Raw genomic sequence first — 25,385 nt, 5'->3', positions numbered from 1 at the left:
TTGCTGTGAGGAGTTCCAGTGGAGTCCAATTCTTCGCAAATTTTTCTTGTTTTTCTTCCAGTGATGTTGAGGAAAGCTCCAATACAAGCCCGAGCATCCAGTTTGGCATCGAATATATGCTTTAAAAACATTGCAGTGGCTCTGTGAAGGCATTGGAATGCAGGTGGAAGCATAACAGATGCTATGTGTCTGTTGTTTTAAAGAGGTTTTAATGGATGCTTGTCAAATTTAGACTTAGTTAAGACACTCACAGCTTGGTCTCAACTCTCCACAAAGTGATAAGATAAGATATAACACATTGTAATCCATACGAGGGCTCCAGCTGCTCTAATGGAAGACATTGATCATGTTCTGGAAGCTTTTAGAGGGCCAGCAGGTACCCTGTGGCCGAATCCTCCGCGGCCTGCTGTCATCACTTTCATACCTCTCTGCTGCATATTCTGCCAGCTCTTGTGTTGTCCATTAGTGGCGTGAGAGCACTTTTTGGTTAATATTTGCCAACATTTTTACACACCTGTGTGTGTGTGTGTATCAGTATTTGTGCTGTGTGTGTGCAGCACAAAAGTAGCATCACTCAGCACCATCCATATTGCTTTTCCTATCAAAGAGGACGCTTTTAGCCCCCCGGCCAGCACTCGCAGTGCTCCTTTGTGTCTGTAAGTGGAGGACTGTGGACTGAATTTTTAAGTGTATGAATGTGTGTGTGTGTGTCTGTGTGTGTGTGTGTGTGCAGCAGACAGATAGAGATGGACCCTCAGAGGGACAGGCCGAGATAAAAACAGGGGAAAGGAATGATGGGACAAAAAAGAGGCGATGTTGGGGTGAATGGTAGTCTGTGTTGAACAAAGTGCTCTAAAAGCAAAGTTTATCAAAGTGTATCCAGAAACGTGGTGAAGGGTGGCGGAGAAAAGAGGGACGTGCAATGGATAGATATAAAACTTCAAATCTGTGCTGTCACAGGCTGCCCAAATTGCCTTGCAATCCCTTGGAGACCCATGGGGAGGATGACTTACTTCCTTCCTCTTTCCTGCTCTCTCTCCCTCTCTCTACACACACACACAGTCCAGCCACAGAGCTGACAGGCGTCTTTTTTTAGCCACTCTTTTCAATTCAGAAAGAATGGAGATTGGCGATCACTGCTCTGTGATAAGATGACACCAGGTAATAGGTACGGTTACATCAAGAGATATGTTGTAAGTGTGTGGATCAACAAGACCCCTTTGAAATCCTCCAGTAAATCTCTCTGTTTGATTTGGAAGGCAGCGTCTGTTTAAAAAGCAAAACTTAAACCTTATTAGAGCAGATGTTGGAGTCTGCAAGCTGATTGTCGGATTAGTAGCTGTTCTGTATTTAAAGGTCCCTCCTGAGGTGTTCGCACTAACAAGATTCAGTAAAAAAAAAAACTTCTCATCACCACTAGGAAGCCACGATTGACCCACATGTTATGAGCAGTCACATGACGGAAATTCAGCCAGTTTTTTTGGCTGATCTGCAGGCTTTAGAGTGGGTAAAACACGCCGGGCTGTAGAGGCTGTAGAAATGCGAACATTTGAAGCAATGTTTCCTCAGAGGTGCATAACTTAACCCTCAGGCGTCACTCTAAATTACTACCCTTTTGTGTCATTCGTGGACAAAAACGTCCACTTCCAAAAAACTGCTATAAAAAAATTACACAGATTAAGGGGTTAAATTCCTCAAAATGATTTAATGTTTGGTAGTTTTGAGCAGGGCTGAAGTTGTTTAACATATTTATGCAGAAAAAAGCAGAAAAAAATATGAATCTGTTAAGTCTTTATAGCAGTTTTTTGGAAGTGGACGTTTTTGTCCCCGAATGACACAAAAGGGTAGTAAATTTTTAAACTGCTGCTACACAAAAACTAATTATGCATCAAACTCAATATTTTGGCTAATCTTTGACATATCCATGACAGATTTAAAAAATAATGCCTCAGCCACCTAACTTTTGTTTTGTGGAAAATAACTCATTTTTTGAGTTTTCTTCATAAGAAATTACTGTGACATCAAGTAATCAAACTGGCATTTAAAGGGTTAAATTCCATAAAATGATTTAATGTTTGGTAGTTTTGAGCAGGGCTGAAGTTGTTTAACATATTTATGCAGACGAAAGCAGAAAAAAAACATTAACCTGTTAAGTTTTTATAGCAGTTTTTTGGAAGTGGACATTTTAGTCCACGAATTATACAAAAGGGTAGTAAATTTGTTTCACCATGTTCTGGTGATGTATTTGAAAAATTTAAATTGGAATTCTAAAATGTGTCTAGAGAGAGTCTTTGTTACAAAAAAATTGTGCCATATGCACCAACACAGATAAAATGGCGGCCAGGTAAAGAGGCAAAAATTACCCAAATGGACAAAATGACGCCCGAGGGTTAATGCTGCAGTGAGATTAAACCATCCCAGTAACATAAAAGCTACAAGAAGCTAAAAAAATCAAATCAAGGACGCACCTGCACTGACGTGATGATCACAGATCAGGGAGCTGAATAACTGATTTTAAATGTCAGGCTGACAAAATAGAATAAAGGATCCATCCATGGAACCATTGCAATAAAGCTGTATGAAAGTGGTGTGAATGACAGCGGTAATGCTGTAAATATGATGATGCCCTTTACCCAGAAACAGATGCAATCTCTACCCCAGCTTGCTCCGTCCTTATTTCCTTCCTGTGCTGTGTTTGAGATTGAGCTGGTCTCGCCGTGATTCAGTGGCGTGAAACAAAAATCTCATTGCGAACAGATGCTCTCCAGAGATTAGTCTGGGCCGCCTCACATAGTAGTTTCTATTGTGATTGGATTATTTCGGTGGTGCGATTGTCACTCTGTCGGATTGTGGTTCACATATTACACAGATCCCTCTTAATTTAATCTGATTGTGTATTGATTTTGTGACCACTTGTTCATTGACAAGGACAAGAGAGCTTTGTTGTGATTTCAGTCAGGTTGGACTCGTGCTGGCTTTGTGTGTGTGTGTACAAATGGAAAGCAAGGCAGATGAAGGGCCCTGGAGGAGGGAAAGGCTGATCTATGGCATCGACGGGAGGACGAAGCACATGTGTGTAATCATGTTTTTGGCTGCTGTTGGAGGGTTTGCGCAGCCAGGTCATTGGTAAATAGATGGCCTTATCATGCTGTGTCCTACTGGTCCTAAACTCAATGGTGTGTGAGGAAATCGATGCGTGCATCTTGTTTATGTCTATCAGTTGATTTATTTATCGTGCTGCTGTCATCTCCCGTCCTCCCTCTCATTCTCGCATGTCAGCTCCATGTCTGTCATCCCTCCCCTTCTGCTCACCACTCCTGCTATTTCTGGTAAATTTGGCGTCTACGTTCTCCTCATCTAGCTACAACATGGAAGGTCAGATCCTCTCCTGCTCGAAGAATATCACAAGAATTCAGAGAGTTTATTAATATAAAACGTAGGTCCTGGCTTCCACTTATTCTTCCTCCAGTTATTGATTCAGTTTGACTTTTTGATGCATTTTTGGGGTGATTTATAGGATTTATGACATAAATTTAATAGAATGGCACAGCAGCCCTTGACAAATTAATTAATGATCAGAAAAGACAATCGAGCTGATGGCAGAGCGTCCGCGAAGCCAGACCCTCCACAGTTTCTGTGGCTGAACGTGAAATTGCTGCAGAGCCCTGTGGATGTGTTTGTGCCTTGCCCTGCCCTGTTGGTCACATGACATTCTCAGGAGACAGTGATAGGGCTGTGCACGCCCCTGTCCTCTTATCCTGTCCTTAGAAGCTTGATAGGCTGGACCACGTCTTCATTTCCTGTCCTTTGAATTCTGGGTCTCTTCCTGTGGCAGACCAATCTGCTGTGAGATAGTGATCTATATAGGAGGGAGTGAGGAGGAGGAGGAGGAGGATGAGGGGGCAGCGCTGTGTGTTTGCCATGTAGAAGAAAAATCGAAAACACAAGTAGCAGAGTGATTTCTTCACAGACATCACACATGTGCTCCTGATCCTAGCATTGTTCCCTTAGTCTGTGTGTGAGCATCTCTGTCCTGTCACAGATTGCCTGTATCTGTATTAGAGGTCTTGCTGGAAGGCTGTGGTTCTCAAAGAAAACCACTTATATCCAGTTCACACTGGGGGAAAAAATGTGGCTTAAGCAGGATTCGGCCTCATCCTGATCAATCCAGATGTTTTTTTTTCTGAGTGTGAACACCTCGAATCCGGCTGTATCCAGTTTGATTTCAATCCGGCTAGATCCACCTCTCATGGGTGGATCTAGCCGGCTCAAATGGGTTCAGGTGTGAACGCAAATGTGGCGAGCGAATCCAGCTAGCGACATGCTACTTCCGGTTAGCGACATGCTACTTCCGGTTCACGGGGCGCGACACAGGACAAAAAATGTATGACGCACACGCGGTCCTACCTCGGCGTGAACGGACTCTGTATATTACAAGGCGCCACCTAGTGGTTTGGAGGACAGCGAACATGCTGGATGAAGCCAGATTGAGTGCGGACACAAGTGTGTGCTAGCCAGATTTGAAAATAGGTCTGAACGCATCCAGCTTAAAGGCTGTCTGGGCTCAATCCTACTCTAGCTGGAATGACTTTCTCCAGTGTGAACGGGGCCTTAGAGACGTCCAGGGACTCAGTGGAGCTGTCTCAGCACCGCTCTAATGCATTTCTGCATGTACAAACACAGAGACACACACACACGCCAGATAACGATCGACAAACAGATGCCAATGCAGCAGGAACGCTCACATGTGTGCATATGTAAACAAACAGAGAGGTGTCTGTGGTCTCTCCTTTGTTTCCTGCAGAGAAGATGTTCCGATGTTCTATCTGTCACCATCTTGCTGACATCGTGGATAATCCTAAAAAGAGGTGGAGTGAATGCAGCAACACGTGGTCACATTGAAGCCTTGGGATTATATTTCCTGACTGAATGAATCTTAATAGTAAAAACCTAATACCCACATATTTATACACAACAAACAAGTCTGAGGAAAACATGCATCTAAAAAGTCATTATAAGCATCTCTCCCTCACACACACACAGAGGTCCATAGAGACTGGAGGAGTGGACTGTTAAAAGATTCAGAGCATGGAGCGCCTGGCAGATCATTACTGACCCAGTGTGGGAATTTAGAGAGGCACTGTGTGTGTGTGTGTGTCTGTGCGTGTTTGCTGTTGAAGTGTGTGCACATGAATGTGTCTGTGTGCTGCAAATCATTATAAGGTCATGGAAGGAGTGTGTGTGTGTAGAGAGAGAGAGAGAGAGAGCGAGTGAAGGCTGGAGGAGAGTTCAATCATAGGTTAGCCAATGGAGAATGCCCCCGCAAAGAGTATGTGTGTGTGTGTGTGTGTGTTGGCAAGGTTCTCTCCTTGTGTGTGAGACAGAAAAAGAGAGGGTTCAATACCCAGTTTCCCGTTGGGAAACACCCCTGCAGTGAGTGTTTGTCTTTGTTTGTAAGGCAGAATAAGTGGGAGGAGACACAGGGGAGAGAAAGTGAAAGAGAGTGACAGGGACACTGTGAGCATGTGGGTGTGTACGTCTACACTCCATCAACACCTTCCTATATAAGATCTCTCAGTATTCCACTCGTGGAAGCTGTGATCAGCTTTTCCAGGCACTTTGGTCTTTGTCCAGGCTCGCCAACTGGCAGGTTCATCTCTTGTCATCTCTCCTTGTCCCTGGAGAGAACCTCCGCGTGCGCAGCTATTTCTGAAACGCTCGTCGCACAGTTTTGCACCGCTGCTGTAACATAAACCTTCCAAATGTAATTTCATTGCAGGGGTGTGTTGTTTTTTTTTTTTTTTTGTTCAAGCCTAACACAAAGCCGTTTGTGTGCATGTGAGAGTTTTTCCACGGGTAACTGCACTAATTAGTACAGCATTGAAACCATTAAACCTACAGCTTCCTACGAGCTGTGTGCAGGAGTTCAATATTGTCATTATGTTGCATTCAGGTGGATTTCTGCAGTATGCTCTGCATGTTTCTCACACTGACTGCCTGAGGAAGAAAGAAATAAAAAGTGATTTTTTTGGACTTTTCATCAGGCAATATGTTGCAAGAATGGAGTGAAACTGCTGAGTTTTATAAAGTCCTGCGCGTCTGTGGAAACACACCGGGTTTTAAACCTAACTTTTCTTCCTGTCCTGGGTTTCAAAGGGTTAAATTGGCGAGGAGATTCATAATATTAACCACTAAACCAATAGCATCTGTGCATGATGAAATGCTCTTTCCTCAGTACTCGTTATGTTATTGAATTCTTCCTACAGTCGTATCAATATGCTATTTTATTATGTTGTGAGGACAACGCCATCTGTGAGAGCCGTTTGCCCATAAATAACAGCGGCAGACGAGGGGAAGCGATCTTGTTGGCTGTCTTTCCACCGTCTTGTTCGTTACAACACACCCCGTGGCTGCAGGTTCTTAAATGATGGATTTCTCCCTGCATGCCTGTGGAATGTGGCTTCAGAATGATTAATCTGGAAAGGAGAGGCTCTGAGAGGCTGACGGCACAACTGCCTCTGACACGTTGACCGCTGATGTTTTAGATCTGCGTTGCTGTAAGAATCTTAAATGGGATGGGATGTTTTCCACAGGAAAGTTCGCAGTGCTTCATCATGAGTTTTTTTTTCTGCCTCTCTAGCAGTACAGCTATGATGCTGTAAGTGCACAATACAACATCCTCAGATAGTTCATCAAACAGGATTGTGGTCAAAACTGGATTCATTAGTGGGAAATTGACTTGACAAGCGTGACCGGGAGCTAGCAGCCTATTGATCAGCTGTTGTAATCAGTATAGGTGAGTTTGTGCAGGCAGCAGCAACAACAACACGCAGGAAGAAGCAAAAAGCTTGAAAGTGGTGCTGAGGCTGCTCGATGTCAGAGGGAGTTAGTTCAGGAGGTCAGGAGGTCAATGATACTATGATGAGGGTTTTTTTATTTTTAGGTCACTTTAATCAGTACAAATGGTCCCAATTACAGAGCGGATCTTGATTAGTTCCGGTCAACAATTTGCCTTATTAGTGCACATGACCCCTCATTGTAGTCACTGTGGGCTCTGGATATATAAAGTCCTCTATGGAAACAGCACAATCATGGCTACACACACACACGTCTGTGTGCAGGAAAACACACAAAAAAGGGAAGAATCTTCTTTTGTCATGTGGCTGCTGGTCACACATGAGCCGACTTTCTCTCTTTCTCTTCTCTTCCTAGTTGTGCTGAGGACAGAAATCGACCCAAAAATGTATTTTAGCATTTCCATTCTCTCACTGTGTTGTTCTGGTTTGTTACTATGTTCCATCACTGCAACCAGTCAAAGTTTTTGGTTCTGAAAGACTCTTGACAGATCTGAGATGTGACGGTTTGACCTGCTGACAGGCGTGTCACTCACCGATCCTTTTACTTAAAATGACAGCTCTGCTTATCTTCTGTCTCTCACTCGGCTTTGCTGCTGCTGCCCGTCCCGAATAACGTTGCTTTAAAGTTGTAGTAAAAGTAGTCTCAAGTGTCTTCGTAAAAAGCAGATCGCACAGTCACCTGATTCTCCTCACCTCGCTCTCACTCAGCAGTCTATCAATGCAGAGTTCTGCCCCGCGGGCCAGTCAGTCTATTAGCCATTAGCCAAAAAGAGGGGAAAAAAAAGTGCATGTTGGCATTTCAGAGAAAGGAAGGTTGGAAGCAAGATTAATTCCTGGTTCTTCCTAAGCACAAAGCTGCTCACGGTGTTAAAGGACATTGCACGGGTGTAATTTCCTGCCGCTGCGAGAGCTTGCCTATCAGTCACCCGCTGCCTCCTCAAACAGGCTCCTTCTCAACGACATTATGTGATTAAGAGAGCAACAAAATGTCAGCGTCGCCCCCTTGACTCGACCACTGACATGGCTATTTGTTGGAGGGAAAAAAAAATGAAATGAAATACAGAGATGGATGTAATACCCCGTTCACACTGGGGGAAAAAATGTGGCTTAAGCAGGATTCGGCCGCATCCTGATCAATCCAGATGTGTTTATTCTGAGGCCCCGTTCACACTGGAGAAAGTCATTCCAGCTAGAGTAGGATTGAGCCCAGAGTTTTCAGACCTATTTTCAAATCTGGTTAGCACACACTTGTGTCCGCACTCAATCCGGCTTCATCCAGGATGTTTGCTTTCCTCCAAACCACTAGGTGGCGCCTCGTAATATACAGAATCTGTTCAGGCCGCGGTAGGACCGTGTGTGTGCATGCGTCATGCGTTTTTTTGTCCCGTGTCGCGCCCCGTGAACCGGAAGTAGCACATCTCTAACCGGAAGTAGCATGTCGCTAGCCGGATTCGCTCGCCACATTTGTGTTCACACCTGAGCCACATTTGAGCCAATCCGGCTAGATCCACCTCTCGTGGGTGGATCTAGCTGGATACTTCCGGTTAGCGATGTGCTACTTCCGGTTCACGGGGCGCGACACGGGACACAAAAACCGCATGGTGCATGCGCACACGTGGTCCTACCGCGGCGTGAATGGACTCTGTATATTACGAGGCGCCACCTAGTGGTTTGGAGGACAAAAAACATGCTTGATGAAGCCGGATTGAGTGCGGACACAAGTGTGTGCTAGCCAGATTTAAAAATAGGTGTGAACGCATCCAGCTTAAAGGCTGTCTGGGCTCAATCCTACTCTAGTTGGAATGACTTTCTCCAGTGTGAACGGGGCCTAATAAGAGGAAGAATGGGAGGCGGTGGTTTAACTCCACTCCATATGTAGAGCATAGCAGAGTGCCCAGGGCCACTTCTGTTCCTGCCGGGGCCACTAAAGCAACGTAGTCACTCATGGAGTGATGTGACAGTGAAGGGAGCGCATGAATGAAGACTCACTGTCACAGCTGTTTCAGCCTGCTGGCTGCTGGATGTGTTTTCCTTTGTGGATCGTATTATTTGCGTTCAGCACTTCTCTCGTCCACGTGTAGCTCTGACTCTCAGCTGCGGCGTCCTCTTCCTCCTTCTTATGCCTCCTGCGCTGTCTTCTGCTCTTATAAGTAGCCCTGAATGTACCACGTTTTTTTTACATTGTTGAAAATCAACAAACTTAATGACAGCTGTCTCTGCACCGGATCGAAGACTCTAGAGAAGCAGCGATGCAGAAAGTTCCTCTAGATGGTTTGTTAAAGTGCTTTTACCCTCCAGGATGAAGACAGTTTCATACCCTCCTCTTCAATTTTAAAGTAAAATTGATTCCCTTCCCCTCCAAACCTATTTGAGCTCCCTAAATCGAATCAATTGTTCCTTGGCCACAGGCCTGTACACCGAATTTCATAGAAGTGTGTTAAAAACATAACATCTTTGGCTTTTTTTTTCCACTTCCCCTGGGGTCAGAAGTCTTAAATCCAATAAAGCAAAGTGTAAACAAAGCCAGTAATGGGGTGACAGGGCATCATGCTGCAGCTACAGATTGGAGGCTTTATTAAGTCACTTCTTTGCTATAATTTGAGTTAAGGGAAACAAGAGGGGAGTCTGCTTTGTCTCCAGCTCCGCCCCCTACCCAAATCCCCTCAGATCCCCTCAAGCCAATTAGGGAGTAGAGAAATGAAAATCAGGAAGCAAATTGGTCTTTTGGCTAATCTCTTCAGGGAGCGGCTAGCAGGAGGACGAGGCAAGAGAAAGGGAAGAAGTTTAAGGGGAGGAGAATTTTCAAAGAGGAAGACAGGAGGAGAGGAAGATGAGAGCGTGTGCATATTTGTTTGCATACTCAAACCCCCCCGTATGTTGGGTGATGTATTACTGCCAGCTGTACCTTGACATCGTCTGTATTTGGCTCACAGCAAACACACGGAAGAACACAGATGCTCGAGTGGTACAGAAACAGATTTAAGAGCTGTGCTACAGTCACCCCGAGGGAATAAGCAGATTATAACTGCACACATGCACAAAGTATAACACACACACACACTGTTGGAATGATATGCTTACATTGTTTTTGCTGTTTTAGCAAATTGTAGCTTAGAAATTTGTTCCTAATTGCACTTCTACCAGGCTGTGGTGTGACATAGTATAAGCTCAGCTGAAATCCAAGAGGCCTCAGTGGCCTTTACAGCAAAGACAAGAGTTAGCTGATATTTGTGCTTATCATTGTACACAGCTGCAGAGCAGTCAGCAGGTCATTTGAACAGTCAAGTCTGGCAGCAAATTATTAGGAGCAAGTTTGTTCAGCAGTAAATGTTTCCTCTTTATCCTGCGGCTCGTACAGTTAAAAAAAAATCTCTTTAAAACCACATCAGACATGTTCTTGGATTGTGTGTGTTTGCACGGCCCGTTGAGTGGCTGCAAAGCTTCCAGGAGCCGATAGTGTGAAACATGGCAGCCTGCCCTTGTTTACAACACGAGCGCAGTAATCAGAAGCTGAGCCTTATTTAAGACGCACATGTACGACAGCGGATCCGCTCACAACTCCGTTTCAATCATGAGAGACTCAGCGAACTGAATGAGAAATATTTATTAAGTACAAAGTTTGAATGTGCATTGGCGTCCTAGACCCCGTTGTGAAGACCACATCCGAAAAGGGGGAAAAACACAAGAGGAGAGGCTGCTGGATCAGAAGATCCCCCCGGGGTCTAGACCTGGTGGTGGTGGAGAGCTGGAGGGCAGGAGATAGGAGGCCTGACCTGGCGTGGATCTGGTGGTGCTTGGGGTGGAGGAGGGTTGCCGGGTTCGATCAGAAGACAGCTGGAGAGGAGATGGAGACATTTAAATTTCGTGCTAAGCTGTGATTGGTCAGGAGAGGGACCGAAAGCGACAGCTGATTGGTGAGGGAGGTGCTTTCTATTAAGCACCCGACTAAGAGAGCGGAAGAGAGGGGGAGCAGAGGAGTGAGGGATAGAAGGAGAGAGATTAGGAAGTGGATAGGGATAAATGGTGAATGATGGGAAACAGAGTCTTCCTGATTGAACTTATGCTAAGAGCTACATTTCTGTCTTTAAATGGGTGTTGTGTGATGCGACATGAACAGATTTCCCCGTATCGATCCGTGTTCGTCAGGATTGAGCAGCTGTGCTTTTACACTGTAGAAATCAAATTGCACCTGTCACTTTTTCTGAGTCTTATATACACACACACACACCAGTGAAAGACACGGCAGTCGTTTTCTATGACAATTTCCCTCACTCCTCCTCCAGACAACACAGCAGGAGGCATTTATAGCCTTTCCATGGGCATTGTAAATGCAGTTTGACAGTCTCTACCTGGCTCTGCGTTTCGTTGTTGTCATGTTAAAAGTGAGATTATGTAACTTTAAAAAAAAATAATAATGTCGCGCCCCGTGAACCGGAAGTAGCACATCACTAACCGGAAGTGGCATGTCGCTAACCGGAATTCGGCTCGCCACATTTGCGTTCACACCTGAGCCACCCACGAGAGGTGGATCTAGCCGGATTGGCTCAAATGTGGCTCAGGATTGAAATCAAACTGGATACAGCCGGATTGGAGGTGTTCACACTCAGAAAAAACACATCTGGATTGATCTGAATGCGGCCAAATCCTGCTTAAGCCACATTTTTTTTTTTTTTTCCGAGTTGAATCGAGAGGTGGATCTATCCGGATTGGCTCAAATGTGGCTCAGGTGTGAACGCAAATGCTGTGCTAGCGAATCCGGCTAGCCACATTATTAGCCATATTACGAGGCGCCATCTAGTGGTTTGGAGAACAGCAAACACGCTGGATGAAGCCGGATTGAGTGCGGACACAAGTGTGTGCTAGCCAGATTTGAAAATAGGTCTGAACGCATCCAGCTTAAAGGCTGTCTGGGCTCAATCCTACTCTAGCTGGAATGACTTTCTCCAGTGTGAACGGGGTATTACTGTAGCTCTCTGGACCCCATGCTGCTATTTGGGATTTTCTTTCCCACTTGTGTCACAGTGACTGAGGGCTCGTTGTGTGCTGCTACATAAAGTCATGGAAACAGCACGATCACGGCTGTAAGGAGAGGGTGATATATCACAGCTAAGATGACGTAAATCATAAAGAATCTTATTATTAAGACGCTGAATGTTTGACAGCTGGTAACAAGCGAGTCAGCCAGGCAGGATCAAAAAAAAAAAAAAAAAAATGATGGACAGAAACTCTGTAGTCTGAGTTAGAGGTTATGTATTGTGCATGTTTAAACAGCACAGGCTGTCAGTGTTCTCCTACAATGTCTGTACAACCATAAACAGGTCATTCCGCCATGCTCATATCAGGTTTTTGGGGCAATTTTCTGATATAACATCTTCTCAGATATGTGTCTGAAATCTGGTGCCGGTACCAGTAATCCCCATCCAAAGCAGATTTGATCATTTTTTTCCAATTACAGGGAAGAGAAAATACTGAGAGCCACTCTGCGGTGCTTTGGAGATGACAGAGGAGAGAGATTGAAAGAAAGCGTGAATAGACTGCTGGACTGGCAGACGCGGCAGCAGCTGAGACAAACCTGGAGGTGGAATAGAACTTTTCATACGTCCTGAATTTGAATGAAAAGTATTGTTTTGTCCTAAAAAATCTGACGTTTGTTCATCCACGACTTCCTTTCTGTTTTGAATAGACCAAAATAAAGAGGCAGGGCAGAGAGAAAGCCCCGCGAGGGATCTCTGCAGGGAGGAAAGATGACTTTATTTTATGTAATTACAAGAATAGACATAAATTGGTATGAGAAGGAGATGGGTGAAAGAGAACCGACGCTGACAGGCTTTGTGATTTGTCTTGCTTTCTCATGTCTGCCTCTGCAGACCTTCCCTATCCTGTGTGTGTGTGTGTGTGTGTGTTTAATCTGTGTGTGTGTGTAGCACAGTTAATCCTTACCTGGCAAAGGAGCACACTAGGTTAATCTGGAACAGGTGTTAGCTGTGTCACACACACACACACACACACACACACACACACATACACATGCAGCAAGGGTTTTAGGTGGTTTTATACATGGACAGGTGTTTAAAAACATGAGGAGGAGGTGTGCAGCTTGAGCAGGTGCAGCGGCTTCTTTCAGTTTCCTCGCTCTCCCGCTGTGCGTGAGCTAATGTGTTGACTTCAACATTCCTGCAGAAATGTCAGGAAAAATCAAATATTGCTGCTCCTTGAGTCACATTTCTTTGCTTGCAGGCGACTCACACTCACACACAGTCAGACATCTCACCCTTTTCTCACACACTCTTTATAGCTTTACTCACACTGCACCGCATGCTTCTAGGAATGTGTGTGTGTGTGTGTGTGTGACAGGGGAAGTGAATGGCTGCCAGTGCATGTATACATGTTTCTGTCCTCATTCCCAGCTACTGGGACACTATTAATTAGTGTTTAACACCTCATCGAGGATTGACTGCCATCTGCTAAGTTTGTATTTTCCTGTAAAAGTGTGATGTCTGTGTTTTTTTCTGCCATTTTTCTTACTTTTTCTTCTCCCCGCCTGCTGTCTGGCTGCAGATGATGGGTATCAGCTCTACATTTTGGAGCCTATAAATGTATTTTTTCCCAAGGCAGCTGCACACACACACACACTTACACACAAAGTGTGTGTGTAGCAGTAGTGGTTCTGCCCCATCTGTGCTTCTCTAGCTGAGGAAAGAAAAGGCCAGTGTCACACTCTGTCTGTGGATCTTTGGAGTGGCTATTACCACTCTCTGGAGAAATTACAGTGTGTGTTGCAGTAACACATGTGTTGACATTATTGTGACTGTGTGTGTGTGTGCTCGTGCTTCCTGCTGCTAATTGACATTGAGGCTGACATAAGCTTGTCATCCGTGCGTCGTTCATCTCATCATCTTCCTCTCTGCTGTTGTCACTTCTCTTCATTCTCTTGCCTGTCACTATCTCCTCCTCTTCCTCCTCCTTCCTCCTCCTCCTCTCTTCAGCTGGTCGCACTTCTCTCTCTCTCTATCTCCCTCTCTCCATCACTTCCTCTCTGTCTCATTTCTCAGTAATGACCTGATCTGATTGGATTTGGTCTCATATTCCTTCGGTGGCTAATAGCCGTGACCGTTGCTAGGCAGCCGAGGCCAAAACAGTGACAAACATGGCTGTTGCGCCAGGCCAACGCCAAATGACGGATCTCTTGTTTGTTCTCCTCTTTGCTTACACTTTCACTGAGCTCCATCAGGACAGTGACGCCGATGATGGATCAGACACTTGCTATGAATGTATCCATCCATCACACCCAGTGCAAGTCTATTAGAAATGCATTTTAGGATCATAAGTGCAGGTTCTGCATAACCACCAGGCAGAGAGATATGTGACATATAAATGACATTTCACGTCAAGACTCAGTTAATTATCATTTCATTTGAGTGCGATCTCAGCTCTTCTGCTGAGGGAAAGCTGGAATTAAATAACTTAGGATATTACACAGAAGGAGATTTAATAAGGCAGATTGTTGTAGCTAGTGTAACACGGCAGCTTCTGCAGGCTGATAAAGAGACATCACCCCTTGTGTGATGTCAAATTCATTTGCATGCTGAGATTACAGCTTATATGAGGAGTTTTAAGTCAGGTCTACTCAGCTGGAGTATACTCACACATGTGGTGGAAGTTTAAATTAGAGAGTCTCTTTGTTTGTCGTTCTAAACAAACGTGATCTTTCAAAGTGCCAAAAACTGCAGTTTTATGAGAGAGGAGACTCTCCATAGTTAAATTGTCCAACTTCACAGCATGGAAGTCTCCGGCCGCCGGCGTCTCAGCAGGTGAACGCGAGCAGGGACACGGCAGACAATAAGTAGGCCATGCTTTGATAGTTTCAGGGCTCCTTACAAACCATACTGCCTGAATCACACACATTTGTGTGCATGTGTGTGTGTGTGTGTGTGTTCTCTCTCAGGGGAACTAATTTCTTTTGTCTCTGCTGGAGTTCAACAAGAAAAGCGTGTTGCTGCTGTGGCTTAAACACCGGTTACACTTACCTACAGCAGTTCCACTGCGGCTGGGAAACTCCACAGCAGCAGTGTGAGGCGGTTAGTGCGATGAAACGTCTTCCAGAGGGCCATCAGGCATCAGAGATTCGATCCGAAGCGTGACAGAGACGATTACGTTTGATGCACAGGCTCATTTATTGTTGCTGTTGATATGTAAAAGGAACATTTTTCCACCCTTGAAAGGGCTTGAATAAGGACAAACATGCAGCCCATGCTGAACCTCAAATCATCGCTTCTTTGCTTTGGAAAGCATTTTACAGGTCGCTTTTCATCCTCTGGTAAAAGGAACATACAGCTTTTTATTTTGCTTTTAATAGATTGTTTCCCTGACGGAGGGCCTGAGAACCTTTTCCCCCTGCAGACTAAACCGTACTTTCTCCTGAGCTATTTATGGTCAGATAAAAATCTGCATCAATATTTCAGACGTTTTCACGTCTGGTCTTTGTTTCCCAGGCCTCTGTAGTTACTGCCGCTGGACTCCAGCTGGTTTCAAAGTGGATCAAAACAACCTTGCAGTATTATTGTGCCTTCATTAGCTGGGGAAGAAACACCCCATGCAGCAGGATCACATCTTGCCCTCTCACCTAGCGTTATTAGCCCGACTGCTGCTTTGATGCTGCCTCCTCTGGTGTTCCTTCAGTGGCCTTTTCTTGTTTGTCAAGTGCTGAGGTTTTGGCAGATGTTAGGTGTGCTGCAGGACCATCTAGTTAACAGCACAGCAGCAGTAGTTCTCCTCCGGGTGAACAGAGAACAGTTTTTTTTTGTTTTTTTTTTATAATTCCTGAACCACCATTACAAATCTATCATCCAGGAGAGAGGTCTTACCCAGCTGTTTCTCTGCTGTCCAGAGTGCTGGTCCCGGAGCTGTCCGAGGCACTTAGCCTCATTCAGTCAGCACATTTCTGCTCCTTCTCTTGACTCGGAATGCATTTTCTATTTATAAGGGATGTGGAGTTTTCTTATCTTCCCCAGCTCTTGCTTTTTCTTCGTGTCTCCTCTTTCAAAATAAGATGCAGCCATTAATGTTAGACTCTCTTTAATGAGATGCATGGGACTGTGTGCATGTCACTAGCAGAACAACAGTTTAAATGGACTATTGATCCTGCCTCAGTTTCTGACTGCTCCCTAATTCTCACAGGCTCACTCAAGTTTGCCTGACAGCACACTTTATACTACATGTCAAAACAGAAAATCACCAGAAAGAAGTGTTTGCTCCAACAAAAAAACCTGCACTCCACAGTGCAACTAGGAAGCCATGATTGACTCTTAGGCCCCGTTCACACTGGAGAAAGTCATTCCAACTAGAGTAGGATTGAGCCCAGACAGCCTTTAAGCTGGATGCGTTCACACCTATTTTCAAATCTGGCTAGCACACACTTGTGTCCGCACTCAATCCGGCTTCATCCAGCATGTTTGCTGTCCTCCAAACCACTAGGTGGCGCCTCATAATATACAGAGTCCGTTCAGGCCGCGGTAGGACCGCGTGTGCGCATGCGTCATGCATTTTTTTGTCCCGTGTCGCGCCCTGTGAACCGGAAGTAGCACGTCGCTAACCGGAAGTAGCATGTCGCTAGCCGGATTCGCTCACCACATTTGCGTTCACACCTGAGCCACATTTGAGCCAATCCGGCTAGATCCACCCACGAGAGGTGGATCTAGCCGGATTGGCTCAAATTTGAAATCAAACTGGATACAGCCGGATTCGAGGTGTTCACACTCCGAAAAAAACACATCTGGATTGATCTGGATGCGGCCGAATCCTGCTTAAGCCACATTTTTTTCCCCAGTGTGAACGGGGTATTAGTGAGCAGCAGTCACATGACAAAAACTCAGCAAGTATGTGGCTGCTACTGTGGAAAAATGCACATATTTAAGCATGAAATACTAGAAAAAACAGCCAGAAACTGCTTGTGGCTCCGAGGTTTAATAATCAGCTTTCTAATTTTTCATATGAAACAGGCTCAGATATGATTTAAATGATTTTGCCATGGTTGATATCTGGCCTGAGGAGATAAAACAGTCCTGCACACACACACACACACACTACAATACCACATCTGAAAGTGTATTCATTGAGGCATTAATGCAGAGAGAAGCGAATCAAGATGGAGCACGCGGTGACACGGATTCACACACTGTACACAGATGTGGATGGATTACCTGCTTTAGATGAGATTGTTTGCTACATGCCTCTATTTCATTCATGCTTCACCGCTCAGCCCAGCATTATTTCACAGTGTGGGGTGTTTGTGTGTGTATGCGGATACCTCAGTGTGTGTGTGTGGTCGCCGTCTCACAGTGCACTGTTCAACGTGGGACCTTTTAATTAAAGGAGAAGTTTCATTATCAGCTCCATTAGTCAATGCCTGGCCGGTGTCAACATGCACATTGACACACACACACACACACACACACTGAAGGAGTACCATTAACTTGGCTGCTATAATATTTAACCTGATGTTCTGTTTCAGGATGAGAGCATAATTTATTATCTGTAGTAATGGGAAGTGACCCCATTTCCAGTCAAATCAGACTGGGGGTGGGGGGGGGCAGAGGCGTTATTATTATGAGTCATTATGTCGTCACTTGTATTGTCAGCGTGTGTCACAGCAGGCCTCACTGCTTATCAACACCTCCACAACAACTTTTTAACTCCATTTGCACTTCAGTTAGTTGAGGAGGAAATCTGCAACCTTGGGCCTTTTGAAAAGCAATTAAAGTGAAAAATGCTCTGCTGTCGGAGCTGTGAAGGCTGGGCTGCTTTTCTATGCTTGTTCCCTTTTGTTTGAGAACGTTGACATTTCAGATGGAGGATCACGGAAGCGGAAGGCCTGTGAGAAAGATTCATAAAATGCTTTATTTTTCCCCGCTGATAGCTGGGTAATGTTACTGCACATGAATAAAAAATCTTCATCATTACCCTCATAGGATAAGGTCAGGGATGGTAACCTACTGAGAGAGAGAATGTGTGTGTGTGAAGCTGCACCCGGCCCAAAAAAAGATCTTCTAGGTCACAGCAGAATTTGTTTTTAATGGTTTATAGTAGGAAAGAGGTCGACCGGCGAGAGCAACAAGTGGAAGCTGTTCTGTCCTGACTCCAGTTTGTCTTGTGACCGTGACAGCCGGGCGGTGAAGGCCTCTAAGTGGCACGCTGATTGATATGATGAGGATGCAATTAGCCCGGAGCAAGATTAGAAGAGCCTCTTATCATGCTAAGCACCACTTACATTTGTCTGTGTGTTTAGGAGAGAGAGAGAGAGAGAGAGAGAGGGACTGTTTTCTGATTTTAAATACAAAGTCCAAGGCTCCTCTCTCCTCTTCTTTCCTTTTGTGGCTAGTTAGCTTAGCTTAGCATTGTGTCAATCAACTATTTCATCCTGTTTAACCCCGTGTCTGCAACGTAAATGTCCTCAGACAGGCCCCGTCTCAGTGATTACTCACCTTTTTTGAGGCAGTTCTGGCTGTCGACCACTTACACCGATGGTCCTCTGCTGTATTATTTACAGAAGTGTGTGTGTGTCTGTTCTTTTCATGTTCTTTTCAAAACAGCAACCACACATCTGACATGGCCCGTGCTCTCTGATTGCCTCATCAAAGCACAGAAATGTGTACAGCATCTTCTTTTTTTCTGATTGCGTATGTTTTTTTTTCTCTTGCAGATGAAAGAGAAGACGTTCAGAAGAAGACGTTCACAAAATGGGTAAACTCACAGTTAGCTAAGGTAAGACGGCTGTCCAGCTTCCCGGACAACATTTTGCTTGTTTTTTAAAAAAATGCTCAACATTTCCTTGCATCAGATGCATCGATGTGTCGCTGTAACTTGTAAGATTTTAAAACGCCATTTTCATCTAAAGCCACCTACATCGTCCTCATCCTTCTCCTCTCCGTCAGCGGTTTTGTTTTTATTCATGTCCTCCTCCCGCTTTCAGGACTTGTTGTTGTTTCTAATGCCGACAGCATCTTCCTCCTTCCTTTCATCTGGGGTGATTTTTCTGTTGGTCCCTCAGAAGTCACAGACAATTTTACAGGCATTTCCTTTTTGCGGCTCCGACACTCACAAACACACAAAGGTTATTCCCACCACGTCCACTCTCTCTCGCTCAGTCGGGTCGGTAAAGCCGGGATAAAGACGGAAAACCTGAGGGCAGGATTCTCCTTTCTGCTGTGATTGTACATGCTTTTAAGAAAAACACAGATTGTTGTTTTTATTTTCCTGAAATGCTCCCATCTGTTTTTTTGGTATTGTTTATTGATCGTTGCACTTTAAATCGAATTAAATTCCTCTGCTCTTTATTTGTTTGCGGCCTGCATGTGTGCGTGTGCCGACGCATCATTTCTATTTTTGTTTTTCAAAGTTGATTACAAGGGTGGTAAAGAGGTGTGCCGTTGCCACGGAGACGGAGGCTTAAGCAAGCGTGCCGGTACTCATTTGGGCGTGTGTGAGTGCGAGTAAAGCTATTGAAACGGTCTGATCTAAGCCCCTGAAGGACAGACAGGAATCTCCTTCTCATGACTTAAAAGTGCAGGAATCAGAGCAGGTGGGTGGCACAGAGATGGATAGATAAAAAGTCAGGGAGAGAAAACGTAATGAGTACCCCCCATTCTAGACAGATGAGTCACACAAAGTCACAAGCCTCAGGAGAGTAAGAGTAGTGAGACAGCAGATGGGACAAAGTGAGATTACTGCAGGAGAAAGAGGGAATGAAAGCAGACAGGGAAGGAGAAAATTAGTGAGAAAATAAAGGTTTCAGGGAGGAGTGAAGTGAGGGTGGATGGCAGCAGTGGATAGCCGGCAGTGAAGCAGCACGGTGTCTGATTTTTAGTGTGATTTGCTACTCAGCAAACCATAAAAAGAGACACTTCAGGACACAGATCTGTCACCAGGGCAGGAGGCAGTTTTTTTCCTTGTTTACCAACCACAGCTGGTACGCAGCTACATGTCATCTGTAATTTATGCTGCTATTTGTATTGAAGCTGACACGTCTATATATATCTCCATAAGTTACGATGGCTCCCAGAGAAGTCTCCTCCTTGTGATGGTTTTGGGGGTTCTGTTTGGATTTCTGATAGTAGAGTGCCATGGTGACTAAGGCCCCGTTCACACTGGAGAAAGTCATTCCAGCTAGAGTAGGATTGAGCCCAGACAGCCTTTAAGCTGGATGCGTTCACACCTATTTTCAAATCTGGCTAGCACACACTTGTGTCCGCACTCAATCCGGCTTCATCCAGCATGTTTGCTGTCCTCCAAACCACTAGGTGGCGCCTCGTAATATACAGAGTCCGTTTACGCCGCGGTAGGACCGCGTGTGCGCATGCGTCATGCGGTTTTTTGTCCCATGTCGCACCCCGGAAACTGTCGCTAGCCGGATTCGCTCGCCACATTTGCGTTCACACCTCTCGTGGGTGGATCTAGCCAGATTGAAATCAAACTGGATACAGCTGGATTCGAGGTGTTCACACTCAGAAAAAAACACATCTGGATTGATCTGGATGCGGCCGAATCCTGCTTACGCCACATTTTTTTCCCCAGTGTGAACGGGGAATAACTGTTGCCACCTGGGACTGTCACCAGATAACAAAGCAGTCACACTCTTAGACCCCGTTCACACTGGGGAAATCAATCCAGCTAGAGCGGGATTCGGGCCGTATCTGGATATATCCGGATAGCTTTTTTTCTGAGTCCGAATCCGGATAGATCTCGGTCCAGCTCTTGCAGGTGGATCTAGCTGGATTGGCTCAAATGTGGCTCACGTCTGAACGCAAATGTGGCTAGTGAATTCTGCTAGCGCTGTCATACTTCCAGATTCACGGGGACAATGTCCGGGTTGCGTACAAAAGCCGCATGTGAACAACCGTCGAACTACGACAGCTTTGCCCCGAGTTTATTTTCCACAGGGCTACAAAGGAATAAACTGCTTTATGAACTGAACACAAAAGAACAAGCGACACAGGAGATAAAAAAGCGCACAACGCATGTGCTCACTCTGTATATTACTAGGCGCCACCTAGTGGTCTGGAGGACAACAAACAAGCCGGATTAAGCCAGATTGAGCACGGACACACGTGTGTGATAGCCAGATTTGAAAATAAGTCTGAATGTATCCAGTTTAAAGGCGATCTGGATTCTATCCTACTATCTGGTTTGACTTTCTCCAATGTGAACGGGGCCTTATTGAGCTAAAACAATGAGTGTTCAGCTGACAGCTGATGTTTCAGGAGACACAACCGTTAAGTGTGTCTGTGTTATCTGAACTGCTTTTAGATGTGGGGGTTGTTTTCCCTTTACTGTCTCCTGTCCTCAGATCTTTGGTGTCACCCCCCCCCCCCCCCCCCTCTCTGTGGGGATTTTTTGGAGGTGAGTCACCCGGGAGGACCTGCTAGAAAATTCAATTACAGAGGCTGACACCTTAAAACAACCCCACTTTTGATTTGTTTTCATAGCTCGTGGGTGGGGCTGTGTCTGACATGGGGGACGGAGCCCAAGACGTTTATACAGATTTCAATTAAAGTGTTTCCTCCCATAAAGTTTTCCCTCCTCAGTATATAAATGTTTGAATTTTTCTTGTCTGCTAATATCCTCACTCTGAACCTTATGTTATTCAGACCCGACAATGGTGTTTATAGGTGAGCAGTTAGTGTAGAGGGCACCGAATGACAGGGTCACCTCTGTGTATGTGGACTCACACACTCACATGAGAAATGAGTCAGCTGTGTGTTTGGCATTCTGGTCACATGCTGGGCGAGGTTATTGTATCCACCGCCATCAGTTCCCCCCTTTTCTACAAATACCACTAAATAAAAATAATTGTGCACCAGCTTCGTTTTTCCCGCCTCTCCATGAAGGCTCGGCGAAGACGCCCAGCCTGCAGCGTGTTCTGCTGTGAAGCAGCTGCTAGCTTGTAATCCTTTTACTTGTCAGACTGATAAAGAACAACCTCATGGGTATAAGCTGCTATCTTCACTTTGTGAGATGCCTCTCTATACATCGGACCGCTGTGCTGAAGCAGACCTGGCCTTGGAACACATACATTCACCTTATTGTTGTTAAGACAACTTCATAGATTTAACTCCTGCTTTCTTGGGACATAATTACGTTGTGTGTGTGTGTGTGTGTTTTAGACAGGAAAACCACCTGTTGAGGATCTGTTTGCCGACCTGTGTGATGGACGACGCCTGCTGGAGCTGCTGGAGGGGCTGACGGGGCATGAGCTGGTACAAACACACACACAGTTACACTGGAATGGTTCTTGAATTATACCAAGGATTGGTTGATGGGGATATTTCAAGAACCGTAAGTGAAACATGTCCTGAGATTGCCTGACACATTGTCCCATGTAATCAAGAGATATTAACGAGGATGAATGAATCTGCCTGCTACACATGTTGTCAGGAGCAACAGAACCATCTTATGAGAGCTGGCAGGTTAATGCTGTGTGATCCAGCAGCGCTGCAGTAAATCCTGCCTTCATTAAGGTTATAATGTTGATCCTAATGATCATTCAGGCACTGGCAGGGCTTCTAATATTTACACTCACCTTGTCTCCAGCGTTTTACCAACTTAACATGCATACAAATACTTAGAGGAAACACAAACACACACACACTAGTGTAGCCCGCAGTCTTCTCCCTCCTAGTTTTCTTTTCCCCTCCAGCTTTTTCTCTCCCCTTCCTCTTTATCTCCTGCTCCTTCTCCTCTTCTCTCCCTTGTCTGTCTCCTCCAGTTTCTATCTCATAAAGAGATATTGTCACCTTCGTCCTTTTGTTTGATACCATCTCCTTATTGTAATAGCACGCACACACACATATACACACACGTTTTTATTGTAATGTGGCCATTTGTAGCGCTCAGAGATGCCCCTGAGCAAGGTCTGTCTATGCCTCAGTAATCTCTGTCTGCTCTGTGTGTGTGTGTGTCTGTGTCTGTGTGTGTGTGTCTGTCTCTGTGTGTGTGTGTGTGTGTCTGCTCTGTGTGTGTCTGTCTGTGTGTGTGTGTAGGTGAGGTTGGAGAGAGGATTCACACACGTTCACTCGCTCAACAATGTCAACCGTGCTCTGCAGATCTTGCAGAAGCACAATGTGAGTAGTACACACACACACACACACACACACACACCTGGTCCTTTCATCCAGGTGTGATATAAGATGTGTGTTTAATATCTCTGTCTGTTTCCAGGTTGAGCTGGTGAACATCGGAGCTGCCGACATCGTTGATGGGAATCACAAACTCATCCTTGGGCTCATCTGGAGCATCATTCTCCACTGGCAGGTGTGTGTGTGTGTCTACATGTTATTTGTGAAGAACAGCTCGTTGCTATGGAGATCAGACCGTTGGTACGGACATGGGGATGATGGTCCTATAAGTCCAATCAATTATGTATTAAAATAAGTGTATTAAGCAGAATCCTTCCCCCACTGTGGGGACTTTAATGACTCTTTCATCCATCTACCCACTCACACATTCTCACATATTGTCCCTGTTGTATTTGAAGATGCTTTACTCACCAGAAAAAAACATGAACATCATGAGTTCTGGTGAGTAGTACCTCCAGCAGCAGCAGCAGCAGCAGCAGCATTACTGTGAGTGCACATGCAGTACAAGGCGCTCCAAAGTTTCCTTTAATGTTCTTTTTCCCATCATACCTGGCTCCCTTTCATCTCTCTACACCTCTCTCTCCTTTAAGCTGTATTTAAAGCCTCTTTTTTTTTTCAAATGATTTTCAAATGAACTTCGTGTAGAGTCTACAGTTTTAGTAACTTACTTCACAATACGTTTTAATTGCGTTTCATTCCTCATTAAGTTGAATAGAAGCAAAATGTCTCAATCAGGCTAGTTTTAGCATAGACTTAATGACGCGATTAATAGCAAAACACACTTCTGTAATGAGGTGTGCATGTTTGTGAGTAGTGTGTGTGTGTCCTTTATGCCCTGCAGGTTATCATTTATCCTGTGCTATTGTGTGGTTTGGTACAGGCACCTATGCCAGGCTGCGAGAGCTCCTCTTTGTGTGTGTGTGTGTCATCCTGAGTGTGTTTATACAGCAAGTCTTTGTCAAAGCACCCCTCCAATTAAAGTGGAAATGCATTCAGTGACCTACTCCCAAATGAGTCCCCTTTTTTTTTTTTTTTCTATACCCGGCAGGCTTCGTTCTATGACGAACTGCTAACAAACCTGTGTGTGTGTGTGTGTGTGTGAGAGAGAGAGATCTTCATGAGTCCCTTTGCTGGGAATTCACCTCGACACCAAATTACACCGAACTCTATTAATAGGTTTAGTGGCACATTGTGTGTGAGTGAGTGAGTGTGTTAATAGGCGGAATGACTCATGACACTTTAACACCTTTGGAGCAAACCCTGTGTGTGTGTCAGAGGGTTTAGTTAATGCTTGTTTTGTTCCCTGTGTGAACACACATGCCTTGACGATAAGTCACACACACATATGCAGCGTGTAGCTCAACAATGTACTGAATTCTGTCCACCCAGCCTCCTCACTGCACCGACGTTGTGGCTCTGTAATGTCGCCTGGCTGCCTTTACCTTCACCATATGTATTGCCTAATTAAGAGGTGTTATTATACAGGTGTGAGAATGACCTTTGTCCTGTGAATTTTCAAAAATAAAGTGGCTACATTAATGATTCTGCACAGTTTATTACAGCTAGCAAGCCACGATGGACTCACCTGTGACCAGCAGGCACTGAATATTTGGTCGACCTGCAAAAAAATCAAATTAATTCCAGATATATACATTTATATCAGCACAAAAAGAGTTGGAGTTCTCTCAGATTGTACATAATTAAATAAATAATGCGTGTGCAGGAGGAGTGGAGGGAGACATAAACCTCTTATGTGTGCATGCATGCAGCCGCATACAGAAAGGTGAGATATGCATAAGTAAAATGGACAGTAGTAAACTGTAACGTCTCCCCCTCTGCCTCCTTCTCTCCCTCTCTTCCTCTCTGTCTATCCCCTGAGCCTGGAACAAGTGCTCCAAAACTGTCACTCACAAATGCCAAAAAAACCAGCAGCCTGTGTGAGGATGCAGCCACATCCTCACACAGGCTGCTGCATGGATACACAAGTGTCCTTTCACTGTGTGCACTTTGCTGCACAAAGCAGCTACTGACGGAATATTTTAAAGTGGATTTGTATGGTAATGTAGATGTGTGAGTGTAGTTTGGTCACACACAGATTTCTTGCTAAAGTGCTAACTCCAGCTGTCCGTGTGTGTCCGTGTGTGTGTGCGCAGGTAAAGGATGTGATGAAGGATGTGATGGCGGACCTACAGCAGACCAACAGTGAGAAGATTCTGCTGAGTTGGGTTCGTCAGAACACGCGTCAGTATCCTCAGGTAACACATCTGTCTGGTTTGCGTAACGGGTAGCGTCGCACAATACTCGTATTCCTTCACTGCTGCCGCTCTTTTGTTGTGAAGCCATTTGATCACAAAAGATGTCACATGCATTCACGTTTCTTTTGCTCCTTTAATATCCA

The 25,385-nt window shown here is 45.0% G+C and overlaps 1 protein-coding gene across 7 annotated transcripts in view; it reads left to right on the top strand.

Annotated features, from left to right (window-relative positions):
* dmd (dystrophin) overlaps positions 1–25,385 on the top strand; it is a 94,450-nt gene that overhangs the window by 17,630 nt on the left and 51,435 nt on the right. For all 7 annotated transcript variants that reach the window (XM_028425662.1, XM_028425646.1, XM_028425637.1 and 4 more), the window contains exons 2-6: positions 18,556–18,617; positions 22,016–22,108; positions 22,892–22,972; positions 23,070–23,162; positions 25,141–25,242. In XM_028425662.1, coding sequence (XP_028281463.1) covers positions 18,556–18,617; positions 22,016–22,108; positions 22,892–22,972; positions 23,070–23,162; positions 25,141–25,242 — 431 coding nt within the window. The remainder of the gene's footprint in view (positions 1–18,555; positions 18,618–22,015; positions 22,109–22,891; positions 22,973–23,069; positions 23,163–25,140; positions 25,243–25,385) is intronic.

The sequence above is a fragment of the Parambassis ranga genome, chromosome 2, assembly GCF_900634625.1.
Source record: "Parambassis ranga chromosome 2, fParRan2.1, whole genome shotgun sequence".
Lineage (NCBI taxonomy): Eukaryota > Metazoa > Chordata > Actinopteri > Ambassidae > Parambassis > Parambassis ranga.
Note: the sequence above shows the minus strand (reverse complement) of the source record. Positions and strands in the feature narration are given on the sequence as shown.